A 17,857-nucleotide genomic window follows, 5' to 3' on the forward strand; every position below is an offset into this window, starting at 1 on the left:
CACATTCCAGGGACAACCACCGTGATAGCCGACAAGCTCAGCCGGGCAATCCTGATGCCCCATGAGTGGTCTATGAAACAGGGAATAGCAGAGCAGATTTTCCGCAGATGGGGACAGCATTGCTGCAATCTCTTTGCCAGCTTGATCAGTGCCAAATGCAGTAGCTATTTTTCCCCTCATTCCCCCTCCGGGGGAGTCACAGAGAGACACACTTGTTGATGATTGGCCCCGGGGTCTCCTTTATGCTTTTCCTCCCTTTCCTCTCATACCCAAGGTTATTCAGAAAGCGAAATGGCTGGGAAGCAACCTGATCATCATTGCTCCTTACTGGCCTTGTCAAGTTTGGTTACCCTTTCTCGGGCCTCTTCTTCTAGACGATCCTTGGATTCTGGACCCAGTTCCAGATCTCTTGACTCACATATCAGGTTCGCTTCATCCCTCCTTACACACCCTCAATTTGACAGCGTGGCTGCTCCAGTTCCATCCCTAGTCAGGCTTCACGACTTTGCACCCTCCATGACTCTCATATCCTTACGTCCTCTCATAAACCTTCCACTAGGAGACTATATTCCAGTAAATGGCAGAGATTCTCTATCTGGGCGGAGAAAAAGAATGTTGACCCTTATACCGCCTCCATTTTAGTGGTTTTGGAATTCCTGTCTGAGCTTTTCCACCAGGGATCAGTGGCTGCCACTATCAGGGTTCAATTGGCAGTGATTTCAAACTTTCATCTATGCTTCCAAGATTCTAATCTGATGTCACATAGGCTGTGCAAAAATTTCCTTAAAGGTGCCACCTTGTTAAGACCCCCCTTTCAAGAACCTGTTGCTTCATGGGATTTAAATTTTATGTTACCCAAATTGACTTTTCCTCCCTTTCAGCCTTCTCATTCATCCCCCTTGAAATTACTGTCTTGGAAGACTTTGTTTCTGGTGGCTGTCACATCTGCCAGACAGTTGTCAGAGTTACAAGCATTCTGTGTAAAGCCCCCTTATCTGATTTTTCACAAAGACATAGTATATCTTTGTACTAATCCTTCCTTTGTTTCCGAGGTCTGTTCCCATGCCACTTTGAATCAATCCATAGAACTCCCGGTGTTCTTGACAAATCATTCCACCGCAGCTGAATACAGGTTTCATCAGTTGGATGTCCATAAACAATTACATTTTTATTTGCACCGGACTAAGGAAATCAGGTCAATTATTTATCTCCTTCTCCGAATCCAGGTCAGGTTTACTAGTTTCCAAAGTAACACTCTCAAATTGGATTTCTAGCTGTATAGCTTACAAATCTGAGGGTAGACCTTTACCCTTTAAAATCAAGACTCATTCTATGAGATCTCAGTCTACCTCTGCAGCCTTTCAAGCCAGGGTCCCACTTGATAATATTTGTGCAGCAGCAACTTGGGCTACCCCTCACACATTTAATAATAATTGCAAATTGGATTTAACCTCCACGGGTATAGCATCTTTTGGTTCCACGGTACTCAGGAGTATTTTTCCTTGAGCCATCCCAAAATAAGGCACTAGGGCCTCTGTCCCATATGTAAGAATGAAGGCGAGATAGGACTACAGAACATAAAGAAGTTATGTACCCACTATAACATTCCATATTTGTAGTCCATCTCGCCCTTCATTCTTACAAACCCACCCTCCAAACCCCATCATGGAAGTATCTGGAGACAGAAAAATTTTATCATTATTTTATGAAGACCTTTTAGTATTGGCTTCTTTCTGTATGTTTGTTGTTATTTCTCCTAGTTAGCAGCAAACAAGATCTGGGGATTGTACTAGTGCACCATGGGATACTTACCTAGCCACGGGCCAACCAGAAGTCTTCCAACTTGTAAATAGGCCGAGTCGGAGCCGAGGATCGGCTCCGATCCCATATGTAAGAATGAAGGGCGAGATGGACTACAAACATGGAACGTTATGGTGAGTACATAACTTCTTTTTATTATGTTTTGTTGTAATAATGCAGAATTGTATTTAAAATTTTCTGAAGTTATTAAAAGGAGAATTGTGGTGTGAAACTCTGATTCCTAAGGGATTTAATAATGGTTTATATATGAAGTATTTAATTAAGTATTAAAATGTATGGGTGAAGCAAATAAAAAATTGAAGGAAAGTGAAGCTTTCTGATTGGTTGAAATTAGTTCTTTGAATGTTGTAAAAGAGATTTTAAATTTTAATGGCTTACATAGCTTGAAGGCGTAATAGCTGAAACGTTACTTAATAAGCATTATTCAAAGAATAACTAAAGTCATGGTTTTAACAGGTTATCAACTGTGTTATTATATTTAATTGTTAATGTAATTCAGGGGTAACTTCAGAAGGCAAAATAAGTTTAGAAGTTTAGATTTTTGTTGTTGATTGTAGTAAACAGAACAAAAGATCTGAATTGTATCTGTCTTGACTTCATTCATCAACTTCTGTTGTTTGTGGAATAAACAGACTCCATATCTTTTAAACCCTGTTGCAAAGGGTGCCTTGTTCCTGGGCTCAGTGTTGTTAAAATACTAAATGTTTGTTTTATGTAAAATGAGAGATGCCAGTTTTATGTAAAATGAGAGATGCCATTGGGTAGTGGTCCTTCTTTATTGAGCATTTATTAACTTTTCCTCATATTGTCCTTTCTGTCTTGTTGCCTTCAACTTCTGAGGTGAAAGAAAACAATTGGAAAGTCATTATATTGAGGTCATTCTAATACAGTAGGGTTGGTTGTTTTATTGATATTATTCCGATTTTAAAGTGTAGAAGTTGTGCCACATCATTGTCAGTTACTTATTTCGGTTACCTTGATTTATCTAAACTAGATGGATGTGGATAGCAGCTTAACAGTCCAGCTTGATCATGATCCGTTATCATCATCACAAGATGAAAAACATTGCAGTAACAAGTGCAGTGATTTGTGGAGAGTCCCCGATGAATCTTAAAATTATAAGATTAGTAGCAGATGAATTTCATTGGTAAAGGAGGGAACACACTTAAGGTTATACTTAATTTTTAATGTATTTTGAATAGAGTGATCCTGCACGTTGTCATTTTTATCTGAATCAGGATAGACTGGTGGATTAAGAAAAGTTTTACAAGGTACACCAGGTCTCATTATTGTGTTCTGTGATGAATACTATGAAGATTATGATTAATTTTACAATGTAAGGAAACACAGGAATTTATTCTGCAATGATTGTCTGATTTTTCTGTCTTTATTTACTTCCTAACCTTTATTCATCTATTTTACCATTGTTGTATCTTTTGTTTTAGACCAAGAAACAGAGGAATTGTACTTAGTAGATTTTACACAGAAGTTTCTTGATAAGCAAAAAGAGATTCAGGCTACTTGCCAGAAGGAAACCACTCTTCCTACTGCATTGGAAAGAAGTGAAGCTGAAGACGCCTCACCTGGAGTCCAGGTGCAAGCTGCATTAAACCCCAGTGAAGAATGGTTAGTAAACATGATTGTACTTGTATACATTATTGAGCTCCATACAAATGACAATTATCTAACTTTTATTGGCTGGTTAGTTATTTCAGTAATCGTACTATGTTATAATGTCTATCATCACCGTAAATGAGAAAACATTTTGAAATTGCACTGTTTTAGTTGTATTATTTTTGCATATCCAAGAATTTTTAAATAGGAGAAGAAACACTTTTCATGCATTTAGATGTTTGTTTCTTATTACCAGTGCAGACCTTTAGTGGTCTGTTTTTACGTAGCCAATTATGTTCTCTTATGCTCTGTGGGTGTTATTAGTTTTTAACCATTTTTAGCACAGATGATTGCATTAAAAATCTGTTCAAGGTGCTAACTGTTGATTTGAAGTAGTTGACTTCATTTGGCCTTCAATCTGTGGGTCTATGGATCCGAATCAGATCCAAAACGGCCACATCACTAGCATCTGATCCGAGCTCCAAGCTCCTTCCCTTACCCATAATGCCCCACTGTCTCCTTCCTTCCCCCAGATCTCGTTTGCCACTGAAAAGCTACGCATCGTGGTCGCAGAGCTGCTAGAATTTGTGGGGTAAGTAGGCTGTTTTTCTTGCACAGTTAGAGTAGATTTGTTTCCCTATCTTCTCTTTACAACCTCCCCTATCCGTGTTGTCCGTTGGTTGTTTACGAAAAAAAAAAGAAAAAGTAAAGTAGTTGTTGTAGTTTTTCCTGGGGTGGCCATAGTGGTGCAGCGGTTAGCATTGCTGCCTCACAACAAGAGGTTTTCCAGTTCGATCCTCGGCTGGGGTGCCTTCTGTGCAGAGTCTGCATGTCCCCCCCCTGTGGTTGCGTGGGTTTCCTCTGGGTGCTTCAGTTTCCTCCCACATCCCAAAGACATGCTGTAGGTGGATTGGACACTCTAAATTGGCCCTAGGTGTGAGTGTGTGCCTTCTGTGGAAGGTTGGGCGCCGTGCGGGCAACGCGACACCATAAAACACCACTGCCAATCATGAGCAGACAAGTGATCCACTGTGGCGACCCCTAACCGGGAAAAGCCAAAAGAAGAAGAAGAAAAGTTGTTGTAGTTTTTCCCCTTGGCCTTCCCACTTCCTCTTTTCTGCGAGTGAGTGTGTGTGTGAGTGCCTGTGTGTGCTTGCTTGTTTTCCTAAGATGGCTGAGCCCTCCAAGCCTGTATTTCGGAAGTGTACAGTGTGTGGCCATAAGCTCTCCCGAGCCAATGGCCACACTCTGTGCATAGTGTGTTTGGGCACGGCCCATTTGCTCATCTCCTGTCCTATTTGCGCGGGCTTCAACCCGTGGGCCCATAAGGGTAGGAGGGCTAAGCTAGTCATGAAGGGTTTACTTCCCTCATCAGGCACTGCTGTCCCTGTAACCACGGCTACAGCCACCTCTTCTTCTTCTGCCACTTCTACTTCTTCTCAGGCCTCTGGGACTCGAACTCCCGCCATGAGGTCTGGGGAAGGAGACAAGCATAGAAAGGACAAGCCCAGGAAGCGGTCTCCGGACTGATCAGCTCCGGCGTGGCCACCTGCTAAGTCAAAGACCCCTCCAATGCCTAGTACTCCCCAGGTCCAATCGACTAGGTTCTCCCCTGAGCCAGAGGCCACCTTCTAGAGCTTCCCCTCTTGGCACTCACGGCCGGTTTCAGTGGCTTCCTCCTCCCAATCCACCTATAGCTTTAGCGAGGCAGAGATGGACAGGATGATGTAGAAGTTCATCCTCACCCAGATCCAGATGGGAGTCTTACCAGCCCCCTTTTCCTCCGGAGCAGGGAGCTTGCAGCCTTTCTTCATCCCTATAAGTCCTTCTCCGATCCAACTGTCGGTTTTGGAGTCTATGGATCCAAGGACTCCTGGGGTCGGGGGGGGGTCGGTGCCGATGGTACTGGACATCCTAGAGCCTATTCCCAAGCGTCCAGACTAGGTACTTAGGCCCCCACCAGACAGGACTAGTTGGTGTAAGGGGTCCCTAGTAGATGTTATGGTGGTGGCAGCTGCCAGCAAGAAAGAGTTCATGCAGTAGACCTCTACGGTCCATCCTCCTGACCTGGAGTCGAGGACTATGGACCGTTTGGGGAAGCGGGTGTATGCTTCAGTAGCCTTTACTATAAAGGCATTGAATTATATGGCGCATGTCATCTGACTACAGTGTGACCTAGTTAAGAAAGTCGCTGAGTCACCCCTGGAGTCCATATCAGTGGAGGGCAAGAAGATGTTCTCCGCACGTATGATCAGTCTAAAAGCAGTTAACATACACGTCCATGCACCTCCTTTCCCATGCTATGGAAGGAGCCGCCAGGGCGGCTGGTTCCGGCGTTGCCATGAGGTGCCATGCCTGGCTCCGGCTTTGTCAGTTCTCGGAACCCTTCAAGGCGTCGTTTGCAAATGCCCTTTATGATGGTTCTTCCCTGTTTGGGAAGTCTGTGCATGAGGCCCTAGTCCAGAGTGAGAAGGACGGGAAGGTACTGCCAGCCATCAGGATCCGCTTCTCCACCCTTCAATGATCCTTCTCTAGGAATCAGTGAGGGACAAAGAAGATGTGGTTCCAGAATTCTCAGTTCTCCCGGGACACTCAGGACTCATCTTCCCCCAGAGGCAGAGTGGGTTATGATAGACACCGGCCCAGAGGCAGAGGGGGTCTGAGAAATTTCAGGTCTCGAGAACTGTTCTCGGACAGGCCCGCACAGCAGCCTGTGGGGCTGCCCCACTGCTCATTTCTGGAGGCAGTCGAGGGTCGTCCTTCTCTACACCCAACAGAGTGGGAGTCCATAACAACAGACCGTTGGGTGTTGCAAATCATATCCAGAGGTAATCCCATTCTGTTCGTAGATCTACCTCTCCCACCAAAACACCTCCCGGATGTTCCACATGCACAAAGGGAGGTAGCAGCACTAGAAATAGACAAGCTGCTAAAAAAAGCAAGTCATCCAACCCATCCCGCCAGACCAATCCGGATTGGGCATTTATTCCAGGTTCTTTTTAGTGCCAAAGAAAACAGGGGACCTAAGACCCATTCTGGATCTTTCCACCTTGAACCTTTCAGTAGCCAAGGAGAAATTCTGGATGGTCACCCTTCAGTCCATCCTGCCGTACCTGCAGGCAAAGGATTGGATGTGCGCAATTGACCTCCAGGGCACGTACTATCATATCAAGATGAACAGGCGCTCCCGCAGGTTTCTTCGCTTCCATCTGGGGGCAAATAACTGTCAATTCAGGACCCTCCCCTTTGGTCTCACCACAGCCCTCGGTGTGTTCACCAAAGTGATGGCGGTTGTAGCAGCTCACCTTAGGCTTCAGGGAATTCAGGTCTTTCCTTACCTGGACGATTGGCTCCTTGCTGCCCCCACCAAGCATCTGCTTTGCCAAGCCAGGGGCTGTTTCCTTGTATTAGCGAACAGTCTGGGCATTACTATCAACCTCAGCAAATCGCCACTGACTCCAGTCCAGATTCTAGACTTTATTGGAGCTCTGTTGGACACCATCCAAATGAAGGTTTACCTTACCCCGGAAAGGGTACACAATTTAAGACTTCATGTTTCTTACATTCTTCAGGCTCATCTTCCCTCAGCAGAGACAGTTATGCAGGTTCTGGGTTCCAATGCAGCCACAATTAATCTTCTACCCTTTGCACGGCTTCATATACGAGTTCTCCAGTGGATGGTAGCAGTTCAATGGTCACTACTAGACCTACCTTTGACCCATTCAGTCCGTATATCCCGGGCTTGCAGAGACTCTCTTCGCTGGTGGATTCTCTTCCTGGACATTGCCTTTCTTCTGTCCTTTCCCAAAACCACGGTGAACACGGATGCCTCTCAGCTGGGGGGGGGGGTTATTGCTCGGGAAGAACAGTCCAAGGCACGTGGACCCCTTCTAAGACCAATTTGCATATCAACATCCTGGAGATGAGGACAGTTCTAGCATTGTAGGCCCTTCATGCCCATCTTCTTGTAGAAGCTATTGCAATCTAATCAGATAACATGTCAGTAGTCTGGTATATCAACAAACAAGGTGAAACCAGGTCTTACCCCCTTTGTCAAGAAGCCATTAGAGTGTGGGAATGGGTGATTTCCACTGGCCATTTTCTGGTGGCAACCCACATCCCGGGATGGTCCAACATCCTAGCAGACAGACGTAGCAGAACGATTATGATGCCTTAGAAGTGGTCTCTGAATCCTTCAGTAGTGGAACAGATCTTCCTCAAGTGGGGTCGGCATTGCTGCAATCTCTTCGCATCTCCTTCCAACGCGAAGTGCAGCGAGTTCTTCGCTGTGAACCCCCCCTCAGGGGGAAGCCCCCAGGGCTGCACTGGTTCATGCTTGGCCTCCCGGTCTTCTTTATGCCTACCCCCCCGTTACCTGTCATTCCAAAGTTTCTTCAGAAAGCTTGCAGACTGGGGAGCACAGTGATCCTCATTGCCCCATTCTGGCCTCGCCAAGTCTGGTTCCCCTTCCTTTGGTCTCATCTGGTAGTTCCACCATGGATCTTGGATCCGGTTCCGGATCTCATTTCTCATCCCTCGGGGATTCCTCACCCAGATCTGGATAGTCTGAAGCTCACCGCTTGGCTGCTCCAGTTCTGTTAATGATTAAGGACTCCCAGTTTATTCCCCCTGGTTAAAACCATTTTGGTGGCAGCTCACAAATCTTCCACCAGGAAAATATATCGTAGCAAGTGGAAATGGTTCTCCATATTGGCCTCTCAACAGGACGTGAATCCCTTTATGGCTCCAGTCCCAGCAGTTTTAGAATTTTTGGTGGGTATCTTTCATCAAGGTGCTAGCTCTTCTACTGTTAAAGTCCAACTGGCTGTCATCTCTAATTCCCATGTGGGGGAAAACATGGCTTCCCTACCCTCTTCTAGACTTTGCAAAACCTTCCTTAAAGGTACCTTTCTTTTAAGCCCCCCCCCCTTCCCCCGGTGAAAGATCCTACACCTACATGGGACCTCACCTTTGTACTTCAGGCTCTAGTCTGCCCTCCCTTTGAGCCTGCGGCATTAGTAGACCTACAATATCTATCTTGGAAGACTGCCTTTTTGGTGGCTATCACTTCTGCTAGGAGGGTGTCAGAACTTCAAGCATTGTCCAGCAGAGTTCCTTACATGGTTTTCCATAAGGACAGGGTTTCCCTGCGCACTACTCCGTCTTTCTTCCCAAAGTGGCTTCAGAAACCAGTATCAACCAAGCTATCAATCTTCCTGTTTTCTTTCCTAAGTTCCAAATCAGGGGTGAATATAAACTACATTTGTTGGATGTACATAGACAACTGAGATTTTATTTACAGATAATGAAATCCTTTCACAAATCTGATCGGTTGTTTGTCTCTTATTCAAAGCCATTCTTAGGCAAGCCAGTTTCTGAAGTGACCATTGCTCGTTGGATTTCCCAGTGTAAAATTCAAGCATATTCTGACAAAGGCATTTCCCCTCCGAGTCAGGTAAAAGCACATTCCAACAGGTCTGTGGCCACTTCTGCCTTTTGGTCCAGGGTGTCGCTGGATGATATTTGTTCTGCGGCTACTTGGTCCTCATGTCATACATTCATCTCACATTACAAATTAGACATTGTATCCAGGAGTAGAGCATCTTTTGCCTCCAGCGTGCTCAGGAATATCCTTCCATGAGGGTCACCCAGGTGTTAGTAGCTGGGGACTCTGTCCCACACGTTGAAGACCAAATGAAGTCAACTACTTCAGAATGTTCCATCTGAGTAGTTGTAGTTCATTTGTCTTCAACCACCCCCCCCTCCTTCCCCCTAAACTTGTCACTGTTGTCCTAACCTTGTATATAGGAGGTGAACACTATAGTGGCTCTCCTTGTTATGCTTGGCTTAGGGATATTGGGGAGCCATTAGTGGTAAGGTCTGATTGGGTCTGTCTTATGTGTTGTTGAGCAGCAAACTCGATCTAGGGGAAGGAAGGAGACAGGGGGCATTATGGGTAAGGGGGGAGCTTGGAGCTCAGATCAGATGCTAGTGATGCGGCCGTCTCAGTTCTGATTTGGATCCATAGACCCACAGGTTGAAGACAAATGAAGTACAACTACTCAGATGGAACGTTATGGTGAGTACATAACTTCTTTTTTGTTGAAGTGATGTTTTATCATATCTCCTAAATAGTTCTCAGTTCTTTTGATTCTTTTTCTTTGTAGGGTGTTCATTCCCAGCATTCCATTCTCTGCAGTAAAATAACTTACATTTACCTGTTTTATCTACTTTCACTATTCTTTTATTATTTTCATTGAGATTTATTGCAGTCTTGTAGACATTGTTATTTAGCCATCTGATGCTTTAATTTAATCCCCTTTTATAGCACTGTGAACAGTGTGATATTTCGTAGGTGTAGTCTTTGGACTACATGAATGTTCTTGCTTGTGTCTCACAAGTGATAGGTAGGTTTAGTTGCATGGTTAGTAAGTTAGTTGGCTAGTTAGTTCATCTGTTTTTTTTTTTGTTAACTGGCTAAGTGGGTAGATTCAGGTACCCTTTTCAGCCATGACCTGGACCAAACGGTGGTAGTGTTAAAAATATCCATTACACGTAATTTTCAATCCAAATCCCTGAATATGTACAAAACAATAACTAAAGAAGCATTCTGTGAATATATACATAATAGTAAGTTTTAAATATGAATTACTATGATTAAGCTTTGATAATTATAATACAGCACTTCACAATCTACAATATTTATAGTTTGTCTGCATATCACTGTGGTTTACATGAGGAATCCTATTAGTAGTAATGAAAATTAATAGTAAATATATATGGATATGTATGTCAGTATAATAAAGAAAAGTTAGTGTGAAAGATTCAACTAAGAAAATTAAGAAAACCAGGAGAGCTAAATCCATCCAGCTGGTCTTGTTCTTGTGATGTGCATGCTACTGCTGTTCCAGCTTGTCTTCCTCAGCCCTATTGGGCCTGATTAAACTGTATATAGCTAACACCATGTCTGTTATGAATATTAGTCCTATCAAAATGTGGGTACAGTAGATTTGGTCGTAGCGCACATTCATCACATACCATGTTTTTAATAATGTTTGTCATTAGTGTGAGTAGTTGTGTTATATTACAGTCAGACTTCAACAGGTTGACTGTAATATATTGTTATGAGCTGTCCTCTTTCTCCTTACAACTATGGAGTTAGTATGTTTAATTTCCAGGGGTATGGGGGCAAAGCCACAAAAAGCAAAGATCTGAAGTAGTTAACTTAATTTGGGCATCAACCTATGGGTCTTCGGATCCATATCGGATCCGAGCTGGCAGTTTCCAACAGCTGAGATCCGAGCTCCAAGCTCTTCCCCCTACCCATAATCCCCTGCCATCCCTACCTGACCTCAGATCTAGTTTGCCGCGGTTGAAGCCAGCAGATTGATCCTTGAGTTCCAGGCGTCGGTTGTTTCTTAGCAATACTTTGTGAGAAAATTTAATCTTTTTCTTTTACTTTCCTGTCAGAAAAAGTGTGTTTGTGAGTGTGAGACATTTTTTTCTAAATGTACCGAGTGTGGCCATAAGCCATCCCCAGTGGATGGCCACACTCGGTGCGTCTTGTGCCTTGGAGTTGAACACCTCTCCTTTGACTGCACTATTTGTGCGGCTTTCAACCCCAGGGCACTTAAGGACCAGAGGTCGAAGTTGATTCTGGCGGGACTTCTGCCCCCGGACTCGGCTCCGACCTCCGGTCCCCCCGTGGTGCCTGCCGCAGCCGCGACAGTACCCACGACTGCTTCCTTTCCCCTGGCCGGGAGTCAACCTCCCACCTTGGGCCAGGAGGATAGGGAAGCCAGAAAAGAGAAGCGCAGGGAGAAGCATCACAAGCAGCGGGCCGAGGCCTCTACATCGGCCCCGCCAGCTAAGCGGGCTTCTCCCTCCAAGACCTCCGAGTCTTCTCCTTCCTGGCTCCAGTCACCTTGCTTCTCACCAGGACTGGAGGAGGAGGAGGCCCAGTCTCCCTTGAGGTCATCAAGGCGGTACTCCCATCCCGCCTCGGTGGCCTCCTCTAGGTCGACCAAAAGCTTAACGGACACAGATTTGGACCGGATGATGAGAAGATTCCTCCAGACCCAACTGCAGATTGGAGTGCTCCTGCCCCCCCCCCCCCTCCGGGGTGGAGCTCGACCCCCTTTTTCGCCCCGATCGCTCCTTCTCCAACCCACTTCCCGGGTTTGGAGTCCTCGGAGCCGAGTGGCATTGGAGCCGGGGGCGTGTTGGCGCCGATAGTATCGGGTACTTCGGCGCCGACAGCGCCCTCGAGTCTGTTGGGTCCCTTTTCGGCGGATCCGAGCTCTCGGAGCCGAGAGCTGAGCTTCGGATCCGAGGGTGTCCGTGTGCCTTCGGTTGCATCCAGGTCGGAGCATACTGGCCTGTCAGATCCGATAGCGTCGGCTCCAGCCCAGACCTGCTCGTCGGATCCGAGGGAGGGTTTGCTCTCGGATCCCAAAGAGAGCAGTTCTCCTTCGCCTTTCGACATGGAGAGGGCTATGTCGAGGGATTCCAGGCCCCCAGCCACAGCTACGGCTCCACCCCGCACTCCCTCTCAGTTGGTTCTGACTGCTATCACCCGGCCCCAGGGACAGCCTGCTCTAACATCCCAGGTAGTTCCCTTGTTGGGACATGATGAGCCTGGTGAGGCCTCCTCGGACAGCCCCCCCGAGGAGGTCCCTCACAAGCACAAGTGCAAAAGGAGGCACTTGGACTCCCCTGAGTCCTTGACCGAGGACACAGATTTGGAGGAAGGGGAAGGCTCCCCAAGATCACCTCCCAAAGATGTCTCCTTTGGTGACATCATTGAGATGCACAGAATAAGGGGAGGGTGGTCTGCCCCAAAGCCTACCTCGGACGAGTCTGTGTTCCTGGAGGTGTTTGAAGCAGGCCCGTCTACCTCTTGGGTGTCCCCTCCAGCCGACCCCCTGGTAGACCTGATCACTACCAAGGCGTGGAAGGAGCTGGACACTGTGAAGCCTGTCTCAAAGAGACCTGATAGGATACTTAGTCCCCCCTCCGACAGAGTGCACTGGAGTAAGGGATCCCCGGTAGATGCCATGTTGGTGGCAGCAGCCACCAAGAAGAGGGAACTGGCCCAAGAAAGTCCCTCGGTCCATCCTCCTAGCAAGGAGTCTCGGGCGATGGACCGCCTTGGGAAGCGAGTCTTTAGTTCAGCTACCTTCTCGATAAGGTCACTGAACTGCATGGCGCATGTCATACGGCTCCAGCGAGACCTTATTAAAGAGTACGCTGGGTCGCCCCCGGAGTCCATGTCGGCGGAGGACAAGCAGGTGTACTCTACCCGAATGGCCACTCTAAGGTCTATTTCTAATACCTCTATGCGGCTACTATCCCATGCTACAGAAGGAGCCGCTAGAGCTAGCGGAGCGGGCGTCGTCATGAGGCGACAGGCATGGCTCTGCCACTGTGATTTCGCGGAACCCTTTAAGGTGTTGTTTGCTAATGCCCCATTCGATGGTTTTGCCCTCTTTGGCAAAACCGTACGCGAAACTTTAGTCCAGAGCAAGAAGGACGGGAAGCCGTTGTCTGCCATCGGAGTCCGCTTCTCTGCTCCCCAGAGGTCTTTCTCCAAGAACCAAAAGGGAGAGAAGAAGATGTGGTTCCGGAAGTCGCAACAGTCCCATGACGCTCCGGACACCCAGTCCTTCCGAGGCAGAGGAGGACAGGGTGGACGCCACCCTAAGGGCAGAGGGGGCCCGAGGAGTTTTGGGTCCAGAGAATCGTTCTCTGATCGGTCCACGCAGCAACCCTGAGGGGTTACCCGACTGCTCCACTCTGGAGGCAGTTGGGGGGCGTTTTTTGAGGCACCTGACAGCTTGGGAGTCCATCACGACAGATCGCTGGGTGCTTCGTATCATATCCAGAGGTTACCAAATCCCGTTTCTGTGGAAATCCAGCAGCTGCTAGAAAAAAGAGCCATTCAGCACATCCCCCCAGACCAGTTCGGCTCGGGCTTTTACTCCAGGTTCTTCTTGGTGCCAAAAGAGACAGGGGACTTAAGGCCAATCCGCAATCTATCCCTGTTGAACCTGTCAGTAACCAAGGAAAAGTTCCGGATGGTCACACTTCAATCCATTCTCCCCCTCTTGCAGGAGAACGACTGGATGTGCTCTATAGACCTCAAGGATGCGTACTACCACATCTTGATGGACAGACGCTCCAGGAGGTTCCTCCGCTTCCGGCTAGGAGCCAGCCATTACCAATTCAGGGTCCTTCCCTTTGGTCTCACCACAGCCCCCAGGGTGTTTACCAAGGTTTTGTCAGTGATAGCGGCCCACCTGAGACTCCAGGGAATTCAGGTCTTCCCCTACCTGGACGACTGGCTCCTGACCATCCCCCACAAGGCATCTACTCTGCATGGTCAGGGACTCTTTCCTCCTATTAGTTAAATCTTTCAGTAAAATATGTGTATATTTAGTTTGTTCCATTAAAACAATACCAGAGCCCTTATCAGCTCTCATAATTCTGAGGGATTTGTCATTGACTAGTGATAGGCTAAAGGTTAAAATAAATTGTGTTTCATTTATGCATAAAAGACAGTTAAGCACAAAGGAAAATAATCTTGCTGGCCAAGCATGGAAGACTAATTGTGAATTTTATTCCCCTGCTTCTATTTCTGAGGTTGAAATGGCCTTTAAATCTATTGACACTACCATTACTGAGTTACTCAACAAGAATTTTATTTCTGAGGTGGAAGCTAACTTTATAATTGTTAATAATCCTCACTTAGGAAAGTTTTTTGGGATTCCCAAGATGCATAAGGACATTGTTAACCCTCCCTTTAGCCATATTGTATCTAATAAAAGAAATAAAACTGAAGGTATAGCTGAATATATAGACTTAGTTTTGAACCCAATTGTACAGAAGTCTCCCTATTTCCTAAGAGACTCTTGGGATTTTTTGAATTTATTGCATTCAAATCCTCCTACTTGTTCTGATAGTATTCTTGTTACCTTAGACATTGAGTCCTTATACACTAACATTCCACATGATATAGGCATTTCATACTTAAATAACTATCTTAATAAATATACTAATCTTTCTTCTGATAGAATTAACACCATTTGTACTTTAACTTCTTTGGTTCTTACCAATAACTATTTTTATTTTACAGACAAAATATTTCATCAGATTAAGGGAGTTGCAATGGGAGCTAAATTAGCACCAGCTTATGCTAATTTAATATTAGCTTGGTGGGAAATCAATTCCTTAGTATCTTTACCTTACTTTAGTCAAGTTCTCCTGTATAGAAGATACATTGACGATTTGTTTTTTGTTTGGAAAGGAAATAAAAATGATCTTCATACATTTATCAGTCGGATGTCTAATAGTATCCCTTTCTTAAATTTTAAAATTTCTACCATAGGTAAAGTAGTGAATTTTCTAGACATACAGGTCACATTCAACTCCAACACTCTTTCTTGGACATCTATTTTTAGAAGAGCGCATTCAGAAATAATTATTTACACTTTTCTAGTATACACCCTCATTTTATGAAACATGACATGGTTAAAGGACAATACATTAGACTCTCTCGTATCATTTCTGATGATTCCTCTTTTTTAAATGAATGTCTCATTTTTACCAAGTTCCTTTTAGATAGAGGGTATCCTAATGATTTATTACAGTCTATTTTTACAGAGGTAAACTCTTTAAGACACACTAAGTTCCCTCCCATCATCCTTAATGCTTTCACTCCTAAACATAAGAACACTCTTCCACATGTTAATAATGTTCCACCTACTCCCACTAATCCATCTCCCTTATTAAATTTTTCGATTCCCACCAACACTGGAACTGATAGATGTTCCTCTTTCCCCATTCCCATCTGTAGAGACTCTAATGCAATCAAAAAAGTATTTTATAATAATTGGAGATTTTGACCTCTAGTCAGGAAATCAATATGAAATTGGGTTCCAGCCCTACTTTTGCTTACAAGAAAAATAAATCTCTACAATTAATGTTTGAGAATAGAGACCAGCCTTTTTTATTGTCTCCAAATATCATACAACATGTACAAGGCATGTTTACTTGTAACAAAAGTATTGTTTGTAAATGGATTCTTACTGGAAACAGTTACACTTTTAAACACACTAACTATATGGTCAAATGTAATGGTCATTTTGACTGTAATTCCAAATTTGTGGTCTGTGCTGCTATTTGTACCACTTGCTTCTCATTCTACATTGGTAAAACCATACGTAAACTTTCCACCAGAATTAAAGAACACCTGGCAGCTATCAGAAATTGTGATCCTAACAATGCTTTAGCTAAACATAGTAACACTTGCACCTTGTTTACAGGCTTTAATTTCTTTGTTTTAGACCATGTACCTTTATTTTTTGGAGACAAAAACACATTACTGGAAGTTAAGGAGTTGTGCTGGCAGCTTCTGTTAAATGCTGAAGCCCCACCTGGTTTGAATGAACATATAAATATTAGATGTGCTTTAAAATGGAACCAATAATTATTATATTTTCTGTAGTTCTGTTTTTCTTTTACTTATTCATGAACTTCTGTACATTTATTGAATATTCATGTCTTACTGTATTATAGAATTTACATATTTCTGAATGCATGGCTTTCTGTTGGTCTTGGAATTTTGATGTCATCATCTCTTTACAGTTGATGCTTATTTATTAACACATTATTTGTATTTTTAAACATTCTGAAAAAGTCCAGTACATTAAACCTGGATAAAAGCGCTAATTATTGGCTCTCGGACTTTTATTTTAACTTTTATTTTTATTTTATTTGTTTTCTTCTAGTTATTACGTTGAAGTTGTATTTTATATATATATATATATATATATATATATATATATATATATATATTTATATATATATGTGTGTGTGTGTGTGTGTGTGTGTGTATGTATATATATATATATATATATATATATATATATATATATATACATGTATATGTATATATATATATATATATATATATATATATATATATATATATATATATATATATATGAAGGAAGGAAGAAGATTTTGTGGGAAGAAATATCCAGGGAATTGTTGTGGCTAGGCTTGTATAGGCCCTAGGGCCGATAGCCTAGTACCAACCTGTAAACATATATGTATATATATATATATATATATATATGTGTGTGTGTGTGTGTGTGTGTGTATATATACACACACACACACACACACACACACACACACACACACACATACACATGCTCACACATATAGACACCCACACACATTCCACTCCATCTCACTTCAAATCTCACTTATCCCCTGTACAACCTAGTCCTCTCAGAATTTTACCATATTGTCTTACTTTCTCTGTTAGATTAGGGATTTCCATTTATTAGACAGGCTAAAGGGTAAAATAAATTGTGTTTCACTTATGCATAAAAGACAGTTAAGCACAAAGGAAAATAATCTTGCTGGCCAAGCATGGAAGACAGTTTATTAAAAAGAAAAGATAAGCATAAAGTGTTTAGACAGAATGTTCTTTGCTCAAGGGAAAGATAAAACTTTGTCAGCTACAGAATGTTATTTAATGGAATGTTGCACATACAAGACAAAGCTGGAGACCAAGGTTAGAAAAAGTAAATAAATTACTGGACTGAAGCAATATAATATGTTGCGTTCGGGATAGCAGTTCAGTTAAGGTTAGTAAGTTCATTTGATCTATTACTTCAGAGATGATGTCAAACACTCGAGCATGAGTACAGAAAACAAGTCATCTAGAGACTGTCAGTTTACATTGTTCAGGACAATTAGAATATGACGTGAAGCAACTTGAATTGTTTATCAGTACTGTTAATGGAGACAGTATCAGGATATTGTGAACATCTAATAAAACCTTATTAAGTAAACTACAGTGTTTGGAGAATTCATTTGAAAATTGCACAAGACTTGGTCCATAAAGGAGAGACTGGCACCTGTTCAGCACGAGCTTGGGTAAGTAAGACTTTTGTTTCTCAGTCTCATTGCATACAGTGTTTCCAGCAAATTGTGGTACAGTACATTATCAGTTCTAGTCCTCACAGAATTTTACCATATTGTCTTAGTTTCCCTTTTCTTGCAATTTTCACTAATCCTTTTCTTTATGTGTAATGTCTTTGTCTCCATTCTAAGTAAACATGGACATTTTATAATTGTACTGAATTTATCCATGACTTTCATATGTGTTAGATACTAGGTCCATCCTGTGTTTTTCTCCCTACTGTTCTTGATACTTGTATGTTTTTTTTTCCCTCCACTGTGTCCTTGATATCGTATTTCCCATCTTTTTTTCAATATTTATATAGACTGTAGTCTAAATATTACCGAATTTACACTTTGATAGTACTGCTTATAGTCTTTGTTACCGAATTTACACTTCTAAACTCCTGCGTGTTATGTTGTCCTATCTCGCCTTCATTCTTACAAT

General features: G+C 43.6%; 1 protein-coding gene across 1 annotated transcript in view; it reads left to right on the forward strand.

Annotated features, from left to right (window-relative positions):
• CCDC174 (coiled-coil domain containing 174) overlaps window positions 1-17,857 on the forward strand; it is a 1,254,027-nt gene that overhangs the window by 323,637 nt on the left and 912,533 nt on the right. Inside the window, exon 5 of the mRNA XM_044078610.1 lies at window positions 3,267-3,447. Coding sequence (XP_043934545.1) covers window positions 3,267-3,447 — 181 coding nt within the window. The remainder of the gene's footprint in view (window positions 1-3,266; window positions 3,448-17,857) is intronic.

Source organism: Protopterus annectens, chromosome 7.part1 (assembly GCF_019279795.1).
Source record: "Protopterus annectens isolate FY-2018-M chromosome 7.part1, PAN1.0, whole genome shotgun sequence".
NCBI lineage: Eukaryota > Metazoa > Chordata > Ceratodontiformes > Protopteridae > Protopterus > Protopterus annectens.